Source organism: Rattus norvegicus, chromosome 7, assembly GCF_036323735.1.
Source record: "Rattus norvegicus strain BN/NHsdMcwi chromosome 7, GRCr8, whole genome shotgun sequence".
NCBI classification, from domain to species: Eukaryota; Metazoa; Chordata; class Mammalia; order Rodentia; family Muridae; genus Rattus; species Rattus norvegicus.
Genome location: NC_086025.1, coordinates 131215928 through 131226264, shown reverse-complemented (window position 1 = coordinate 131226264; position 10337 = coordinate 131215928). Strand labels below are relative to the sequence as shown.

The 10337-nt window shown below is 46.7% G+C and overlaps 1 protein-coding gene across 1 annotated transcript; it reads left to right on the top strand.

The window, feature by feature from the left end:
* The first annotated feature begins 5318 nt into the window (after positions 1-5318).
* Olr1102 (olfactory receptor 1102) lies at positions 5319-9341 on the top strand. Its single transcript, XM_063264469.1, has 3 exons — positions 5319-5445; positions 6490-6550; positions 7204-9341. Exons 1-3 carry the CDS (start codon positions 5319-5321, stop codon positions 8168-8170), a joined length of 1155 nt encoding a protein of 384 aa, XP_063120539.1. The 3' UTR covers positions 8171-9341.
* Positions 9342-10337: the final 996 nt, after the last annotated feature.

Here is a 10337-nt window from a genome sequence, read left to right as displayed (position 1 = left end):
AGCCGCGACTCCGTCTACCTTTAGGGCGGTCGGGGTAGTCAGGAGGACGGTGTAGGGTCCTTTCCACCGTGGCTCGAGATTCTTGGTCTGGTGTCTGCGCACCCACACGGTGTCTCCAATCTGGAACGGGTGTGGCACCACCGGATGCTCAAGCTTGTCCTGGTAAGCAGCGGCCAAAGGTCTCCAGACATCTCTCTGCACAATCTGTAGGGCCTGTAAATGGGCCCTCAGAGAAGGGCTGTCAGCAAAATCAGCAATGTTTGAATCAAAGAAATGGACAAACGGGGGTGGTGCTCCATACATTATTTCAAAAGGAGTTAGACCATGGGGGCCCGGGGTATTCTGGGCCCGATATAGAACTAGGGGAAGGAGGGCCACCCAATCCTTTGAGCCAGTTGCAAGCGTAAGTTTGGATAAAGTCTCCTTAATTGTTCTATTAGTAGGGCGTCGTATAGCCCCTCGGAGACCCGCTAGGAGCAACTGGCGATAAAGGCGTAGGTGTCCCTTACCTTCAGCTGTATTAAAATCCCAGTTTGGTCTCTTAAGTGGGAATGCAGCATCAATTTCCTCAGGCAGCTGGGTGGGATGCCCATCATCTCCCAGAACATGCTTTCTGGCCTCTAGGAACACTCTTTGTTTTTTTTCTGAGGTTAAGAGGGCCTGTAAGAGCTGTTGGCAGTCATCCCAAGTAGGCTGGTGGGTAAGTAAAACAGATTCTATTAGGTCGGTGAGTGCCACCGGATCTTTGGAGAAAGAAGGGTTGTGTTGTTTCCAATTGTAAATGTCAGCTGCTGAAAACGGCCAGTATTGGGTCTGGCCACCGGTTCCCTGTCTAAGTGGGAAAGCCTGGGAGGTTGAATCTGGCATCACCTCGCACTTATTGTGCAATCTCCCTGCGACAGGGGAGAAACCCTTATCAGACTGTGGCCCGGCAACCGATCTGGCCGGCGGCTCTGCCTCCTCCGTTTCAGCCGGGCCTGTAGGTAAACGATATGGGGGAGGAGGATCTTCAGAGAGAAGATCTATGAGAGGGGAGTTTGGGTCTGCCGGGAGGACAGGTTTCAAGAGTGAGACTTAGGGGCATTGTTAGAGACTGTCCCATGTTAGTTCTAAGGAAGATTAGGACACAGAGAAAACAAGCAACACCAACAGTCAAACAAACAACAGACAGGCGTGCTGCACGGCTTTGGTACCAAACTGAAAGCAAAAAGTCAGATGGAGGTGGCAAAGTCCGGGGCCCTCTGAAAGCCAAAACTACAGACAGAAGTGCCGTATGTCCGGATCCTCCTCCTCTAACCAGAGTCCCAGATTGAGCCCCGAAAAGTCGGGCCCCTAACACCCTTGGAACGTCTTCCAGGGCTGCGGGGCGAGAAGTCCGAGCTCGTCAGCTCCTTCTTCGTCCCGCCCAAATTCCAAACAACCTGGCTGAGCGCTCACAGAACAGACAGAATAGGGCAGAACGAGACAGAATCAGACAGACAGACAGACGCTGGCCGGCTTACCTCCCAGTGGGTGGTCGGTGGTCCCTGGGTGGAGGATCTCCCTTCCCGGCCAACGCACCAAATTGAAAAGTTCTCAGGGAGAACTTTCCCTCGGGATGGAGACCCTACAACTCAATGACCAGACCGAGACCACAGGATGCAATCAGCAAGAGGATTTGGTTTATTGTCTTTCAGATTGAAAGGTGTGTGCTGAGACTGAGCCACATCCCAGCTAAAACCAGTTTTTTCCAGTAAACAACACAATCCCAAGGCCACAGTGTGATCAAATATCCTGCGACATACCAATTCATGGAGGTTCTTGAGCCTCAAGTTTGAGCTACCATATGGGCTTTCTGTCCAGAAAACGATGATTTTCTATACCATGAAGTGAAGGGTTTGATCGGAAGAATAACAGTCCTAAATAGACATTAAAAATAGGGTTAGATGATAGTAAACATGACTATGAGAGGCACACACTACTTGAAAAATAGCAGACTGAGGCTTTAGAAGAAATAATAGATATAATTTAAACAAGGCCAACGAGGCCATGTGAGTGAGGCTCAGATGAACTGACCTCATTCTAAAACAGGTTACTTGACTATTAAACGATGAGCTAATAATAAGATGCTATATTTCCCTTGTTTCCTGTGTTCAGAGCATGATGGGAGAACAACAGAAAGACTTGTCTTTGTAAATATGACAAGAATCCAAGCATCCCATTGCAATGAGACATTTCCCCCACAGGTCTGGTTTGCAACATCACACTTCATTCTTTGAGCTCATGGTCCTATATGGAGACCTCCCCTAAACTCAAGAGCCCTGAGACTTTGTAATCCAGAATATGGAAGAGTGGGGATCCTCTCTACAAGAGCCACTCAAAAGAGTAGTGATTTGTTCAGTGAATGGAGCACAGCAGTCTTGACTACTGCCCCTTTGGTTAACCATAAGCTTAATGGGTAGGAAAATGAAAATTTAAACACTGTTAAGAGACTCCGGTGCTTCCTGGCATGGTGTGTATGAGCGACTTTGAAAATTGTTGCTAATTTAACTGAGATCACAGATCTACTTGGTGTCTCTGCCTGGAAACCTGGAGTTAAGTAGCCTTGTTCTCTAGTCATTGGAAGCTCTAGACAGCAACAAAGCCTCCCAAATAGGGCCACAGAATGCCCTAAAGCAGTGAGTGGGTCTCAACCTTCCTAGTGCTGCGACCTTTGACGCAGTTCCTCATGTTGTGGTGACCTCCAACCAAAAAGTGACTTTTGTTGCTACCTCATAACTGCCATTTTCCCGCCGTTACGGATTGTAATGTAAATAACTGTGTTTTCTGGTTGTCTTAGGCCACCCTGTGAAAGGGTGGTTGAACCCCCAAAAGGATCGTGACACCACAGGTTGAGAACCACTGTCCTAGAGAAAGCCATGCCCCAGGAGAATCAGAATAAAACAGTGGACAAGTGGTGAGTTTCCCTTTCTACAAACACCGGTTAGGTAGATTTGTCCTGTCCCCCGAGATGGTGTAGCGGAAGGACAGGCACAGAACAGGAGTAACACATTGTGACAATGCCCTTCACCTGGCAAACAGTATCAGGACCTTTGTGGTGGCTGTTATTGGTTGTAGGCTTGACTACATGTGGAATTAACTAATGACCCAAGCAGCCTTGCGCACGGGTGAGGGAGTTTTCTTAATCCAGATCATGTGAGTTCTGAAAACCCACCTTAAAAGTCCAGATCATTTGAAGTAAGAAGGTCTTTAATCTAGGTCACACCCTCTCATAGCAGCCATCATAAAGGACATGAAAGGAAGAAACTTTTGCTATCTGCCTCCTTCCTCTCATTCTCCACGGCAAGTTTATCTATCCTGTGGCTGAGACATTCCTTCACTGATAATAGTGCCTAGGTTTTCAGGACTCTGTCATAGACAAAAGACCAGCTGACTCCGTGAGACATCCAGCCTCACGGATGAACAGCTATTTGATTGTTGGACTTGCTGTTGGGAAACAGCTATTGGACTAGCTGGATGGGAGCCTGTACCATACTCTAATAAATCATAATATATATTGATATTGATAATATATATCTAATAAATCATAATATATTGATCATTCTATCTATTCTGTTCCTCTAGATACTCCTAAGACAACATCTAGTAGTGTTTAGATTTTTACTTTCCTATCCATTAAGCCTACGGCTAACCGAAGGGACAGTAGTAATCAAGGTGACCATGCTACATTCTCATGTAACTGATCTGCCAGTACAAATAGCTACTCTTTAAAGAAGCTCTTGAACCTTTGGGAAGTTTGTATTTTGCTTGCAGATGGTTCTGAAATGTTATCAAAACCATGGGTCAGTTAAATCAATGATGACCACCCAAGATTTACAGAAAATTCATTCTCTGTCCTTCTCTACTGAAAGCTGTGTGACTCCATTGTGAAAACTGAATTACCTACGACTGTTCAATAAGATTGAATTACCTCATTAAGGTAATAAAATAGAGGCTCAAACATCGTGATATGCATAAACTATTTTGAAAATTGTTGCTAATTTAACTGAGACCAAAGACCCTCTGACTTTAAGTGGGAGTCAGTAGAGTTGAGGATGGTGCCTTTTCTCTCTATGATCGGCAGAGGGCAATTATGATGTTCTTCTAGCTTACCAGAGAAACCACAAGTATGTATGACAGTGTTTACATGCGTATCCTTCGGAAAAAAATGACATCAATTTAAATATCATCATTTATGTTAAGACAAACAACTCTGATTACATTTTGGATGTTAAAATAAGTTGAAGAGATGGTGGAAGGTGGTGTCACACACCTTTGATCCCAGCACTCAGGAGGCAGAGGCAGGAGGATCTTTGTGAGTTTGAGGCCAACCTTGTCTACAGAGAGAGTTTCAGGACAACTAGTGCTACACAGAGAAACCCTGTCTCAAAACACACCACACACACACACACACACACACACACACACACACACAGAGAGAGAGAGAGAGAGAGAGAGAGAGAGAGAGAGAGAGAGAGATTATTTTAAGAAGATGTAACTGAAACTTCTACAGTTTATTGTCAGAAGTGATTTGTTTTAGTGAGGCTATTTCTATCTGGTTTGTTTGCTTTGTTTTTGCAAGAGAATAGTGTGGATTCATCTGAAACTGAAGGAGAATTAATATCTTCATTTTCTTTGTATTTCTTAAATGAAAAAAAGAGCATGGGTTTTTTTTGCAGTATAATTTACTTTATATTATACTTCAAAATAGACAAAACAATACAATTTTGAAAAACACAATGAAATAAAATTAAAAAGAAAATGCAAAAAACAGTCTTAAATATTTTATGTCTTATTTCTTTCTTTCTTTTTTCATCTTTATTAACTTGAGTATTTCTTATTTACATTTTGATTGTTATTCCCCTTCCCGGTTTCCAGGCCAACATCCCCCTCCCCTTCTATATGGGTGTTCCCCTCCCCAGCCTCCCCCCATTACCGCCCTCCCCCCAACACTCCCGTTCACTGGGGGTTCAGTCTTGGCAGGACCAAGGGCTTCCCCTTCCACTGATGCTCTTACTAGGCTATTCATTGCTACCTATGATGTTGGAGCCCAGGGTCAGTCCATGCATAGTCTTTGGGTGGTGGCTTAGTCTCTGGAAGCTCTGGTTGTTTGGCATTGTTGTTCATATGGGGTCTCGAGCCCCTTCAAGCTCTTCCAGTCCTTTCTAAGATTCCTTCAGAGCATGGGGTTTTTAAGTCAGGCATGGACCCAAAAAAAATGTAAAAGGACAAAAAGTTCAAAATACACAGCCCAAAAGGCAGGTAGCAAAGGCAGGTAGAGAAAATGTATATGTCGGCAAATGGCAGCAGGAGGCAGACAGCTCTCGCCTACACCAGAAGCTGCCCTGCACACGCACTGTGGTGACGTGCTTAAGATGGCTTCCCTCTGTGGCATCACAGATGCCAAAGAACTGGACAGCTCACCAGGTACCACTGTCTTCCAGACTGGCCCACCAGCTCAGACCATCCTCCCTGGAGCAGCTCTTCCTCAAACAGCATGCCACCTCTGTTTCTGGGGACAGCAATTCAGTGACAGCAAGAGCAGCAGAGCCACGAGATGAGGTAGGCATAGCTCGAGTCACAAAATCCTGTGAGTGGACACAGGTGCCTGACTGGCCAGCCCTAAGGTACCTAACAAGGCACAAGATGCTGGCAGGCACAGATTATTTCTACTCAGTGAACTCCGGGCAAGCATTGACCTTTAGTGGGGCTCAGTGAGTCCTTGAGTTAAATTCCAGCTTCTTCTAGGCCAAGTCCGAGAACTCTGTGGATTGTGGCTCACTGATGACATACATCATTGTCCAATCATTACCTTAGTCTCAACATGTCTGCCAAGTGAAGGATTGTGGGCCCGTATTAAACTATGTCCTCTACCTTCCCTTGGTTCCCCTCCCCTCCCTTTGTCTCCCCTTCCCTTTCCTTCTTTTTCCAGACCACAAGAGTATCCCTAGATGACAGAACTCTCCCATGGGGAGATGACAGGAACAGGTCCTGCTGATGCCTTGGTCAACCAAAAAAATCCTACGTGGAGGGAATCTAGTCCCGTAAGGGGTGGCCATAACAGGGCAGGTAGCCTCCATGAAGCAAGAAGGGAGGATGAGACCTTGGAAGGTTAGAGCCTTCAATTCAACTTCGATAGCTGTGTGGTAACCAGGAAAGATGGGAAAGCCAGGGGAGAAGACAACGGTGAGAATTAGCAGGAGTTGGGGGCTCGTGTCACAGGTAAATGAGTATACAGCAAAAAGAGAAGATGAAAAAACAGAAGGGGGCGCTAAAGAACGGGCTTCAGCAGGCACAGCCTGGCATCTAAAGCACCTGCAGCGGGGAGGGGGACGACATCTTAGCTCCAAACGAGATGAGCGTACAAGGGATTTAATTTGAACATAATCTGAACTCCCTAAATGTTACCGTAATGAGAAAAGAGCATAGTAAGTCTCCAAAGATGTAAAAATAAACACTCTGTCCTCACAGGACTCAAGTACGCACGCACTCAATGCTCTCTGCAGGCCCAGACCCAGAAAGGCTGGCATCTGTGAGCTTTGCTCATCCATGCCCCGTTCTTAAAGATGTGGTTGGGTTTTATGTTTAATTGAAAATAGATTATTCTCACAAACAAGACATCCCAAGCAGTTTCTCCTTCCACTCCTCGCAGCTGTTGCTGACCTCCCTTCTCCCCAACATCCTTTCTGCTGGATGGTATATATATGTAAGACAGATTGGAAAGGAAACGTGCCATGTATTGAAGGGTCTCCTCCAGCCATGCCCCCTTAACTTGTGTACAGCATGGCTGTTGAGCACTTCTAGGGAAGTCTGGCTGGGAAAGCATGAATGACTGAAATGACTGCCAGGCACTGCCATTGGGGTACAGGGAAGCTAGTACTTCATGGGGCGAGAAATAAGAGGAAGTGGACAAAGGGAGCACACACAGGCCACAGGGCATCCGGTGAGTCCACAGTCAAGGGGAACCACCCTTGACTCTAGATTTAGAATTTATGCATAGAGCCTGTGGTGACCCTGGCATCTGTCATTACTATGTCCCCACTACACAGATTGTCCAGAGCTTGCTAAGTTCTAAAGCTTTTACCATCACCCAGGGAAAGCCTCTTGCTGGGTGTGGTCCAGGTGACCATCTGACTTCCACACAACGGCCTCCTTTGTGATTTCCCTGCCCCCACCCTCACACAGGCCCCAGACAGCAGACCTGAGGAACGGCAGCACAGTGACTGAGTTCATCCTCGTGGGCTTTGAGCACAGCTCCCCTTCCACCCGGGCACTGCTCTTCACCCTCTTCCTGGCTCTCTACAGCCTCGCCATGGCCATGAACGGCCTCATCATCCTCATCACATGGACTGACCCCAAGCTCAACAGCCCCATGTACTTCTTCCTCGGACACCTGTCTTTCCTGGACATCTGCTTCATCACCACCACCATCCCACAGATGTTGGTCCACCTGGTGACCAAGAACCACACGGTCTCCTTTGTCTCTTGCATGACCCAGATGTACTTGGTCTTTCTAGTGGGTGTGGCCGAGTGCATCCTCTTGGCTTTCATGGCCTATGACCGTTACGTTGCCATCTGCCACCCCCTGAACTATGCCCAGATCATGAGCCACAAGGTGTGTATCAGGCTGGTGTGTTCTTCCTGGGTCTTTGGGATGGTCAATGGCATCCTTCTTGAGTACATGTCTTTCAGGAATCCCTTCTGCAAAGACAACCACATAGAAAACTTCTTCTGTGAGGCTCCCATAGTGATCGCCCTCTCCTGTGGGGACCCCGAGTTCAGCATGAAGTTGATCTTTGTTGATGCCATTGTGGTGTTGCTCAGTCCCATGGTGCTCATCGTCACCTCCTATGCCCGAATCCTGGCCTCCATCCTCCGCAGGGCCTCCTCCTCCTCAGGTAGGGGGAAGACATTCTCCACTTGTGCCTCCCACCTAACCGTGGTTGTCTTTTTCTACACCTCAGCCATGTTCTCTTACATGAATCCCCGCAGTACACATGGACCTGACAAAGACAAGCCTTTCTCCCTCCTCTACACCATCATCACCCCCATGTGCAACCCAGTCATCTACAGCTTCCGCAACAAGGAAATGAAGGGGGCCATGGGGAGGGCTCTTGGGAGAGTCAACCTGGCTCAGGCAGAGTCTGTCTAGAAAAAAGCTTCACAGGGAAGAAGTTCCCTCCACTGGATCGTGAAGAGTTAACTCCTTCCTGACCTCGTCATTTCTGCCAGAGTCCAGGAATGAGCATTCATTGACACCATAGCATTAGACTCAAGATGACATTTCTTTTGTGTCTGTGGTAATTTACATATGCTTGGCCCATGGGAAGTGGCACTCTTTAGAGGTGTGGCCTTGTTGGAGAAAGTGTGTTACTGTGTGGGCAGGCTTTGTGGTCTCCTAGTACTTAAGCTCTATCCTGTGTGGAAGAGAGTCCCATCCTGGCTGCCTACTTCTCCTGGATGCCTTCAGATCAACAGGAACTCTCAGGTCCCCAGCACCATGTCTGCATGCACACTGCCTTGCTTCCTGCCATGATGGTAATGGACTGAAGCTCTGAAGTGTAAGCCAACCTCAATTAAATGGTGTCCGTATAAGAGTTGCCTTAGTCATGGTGTCTCTTTATGGCAATAGAAACCCTAACTAAGGTGGTGTCCATATCTTGTGTCTCTAGTTGGCTTTCAGCACAAACAAATCTTCTCTGACTATCGTTGTTGTGGAGAGCGGGATTCTCTTCAACAGAGAGACAAGCTCAGGAGGCCGTTCAGCAAAACATAACTTGGTAGTCAATGTTGGTTCAATCTTGATGTCTGACCCAAATTGCTATTTAGGCGTATGTAAACATGGTACAATCTGGTGAAAACTATACTTCTGAGGAGTAAGACCCAACCCTGTGAGCAAAACAGAGCCCACATAAATCTCTCTGCGGAACCAAGTTGGCTAAATACAGATCAGACGTGACTGCATCAAAACTCTTTGTAAGGTACATGTGACAGCTTCCATAAAGATAGGTTCTAAAGACTGACTGAGAAAAATGAGTTTACTAGAAGGGTCAGAGGGAGGGTCCTGGGCCAGAACATCCCTGGACACACAGATGGCACAAAGATCACCAGGTTAGAGAGCAGGTCCACTTTAGCCATCTGGTAGGAAAACATGTGTTGGGTTCCTTCCGTTGAAGGAATAACCCCATGTGCTTAACATCCCGGGTTCCCCTACTGCATGTCTGTGAGCATAAAGACCTCTGTGTCCCCAACACCTTAGTAACACACTTTTATTCTTGTACAGAAGTGCAATGCACAGAACTGATTTCATGAATTGAGGTAAAGCAATTGAAGAAGATATATCAGATCATGTTTTAGGAGAAGTACTATGTGTTTGAGAGTGTGTGTGTGTGTGTGTGTGTGTGTGTCTGTGTCTGTGTCTGTGTGTCTGTGTGTGTATGCGTCTGTCTGTGTCTGTGTGTCTGTATCTGTATGTGTCTGTGTCTGTGTGGGTGCCTGTGTGTGTGTATGTGGTGTGTCTATGTGTGTGTTAATTACATGTGTACCTGTTGTGTACGTTATTTATTTGTACAGATTCAAATACATGTGCACTGATGATAATAATCTGTCATACACACAAATTTACTTACAAATGGTTGAAATTGTTTCTCTTTTTTGAGGCAGGGCCTTCAAGTCTTGGTCCTCTTAGCCTAGTCTCCAAGTCCAGGTATGACTCGGATTCACAATCATTTGTGATTCTTGTAATATGTCACTAGCCGGGATGTACATTCTATTCATAAGTCACTCACAGCTGGTGAGTCTGCCTGCCCCAGCCTCCCCCGGAGAACTCAGCAAACTCTATGACCTGGAGAATGCCTTCCTGTAGGAAAACCTCCTAGAAATTCACCTTTTGTCTCTCGTTCACTTGCAGGATCCTCACTTTGACCAATATCTGTCTTTTTGTCCTGAGCACTCTTTCTCTGGTCTGCTCTCTGTGGCTGTGATAAAGATCAAAGGCAACTTGGGGAGGAAATGGTTGGTTCGGCGTACACGGTGCTCACTGAAGGAAGTCAGAATAGGAACTCAAGGCAGGACCTGAAGGCAGGCACTGAAAGAGCAGTCAGTGGACGAGAGCTGCCTACTGGCTTGCTCTCCGTGGCTTGTTCAGCTTGCTTTTGTACACCCCAGATCACCTGCTCAGGGGATGTGCATCCCGCAGCCATTGGGACCCTTTCACATCAATCACTAATCAATAAAATGTCCCCAGAGAATGATCTTTCCGCTGTGTTCCTGTAGTCAAGTGCAAGTATTTTGGTGAGAACACTTGAACCTATGTTCAT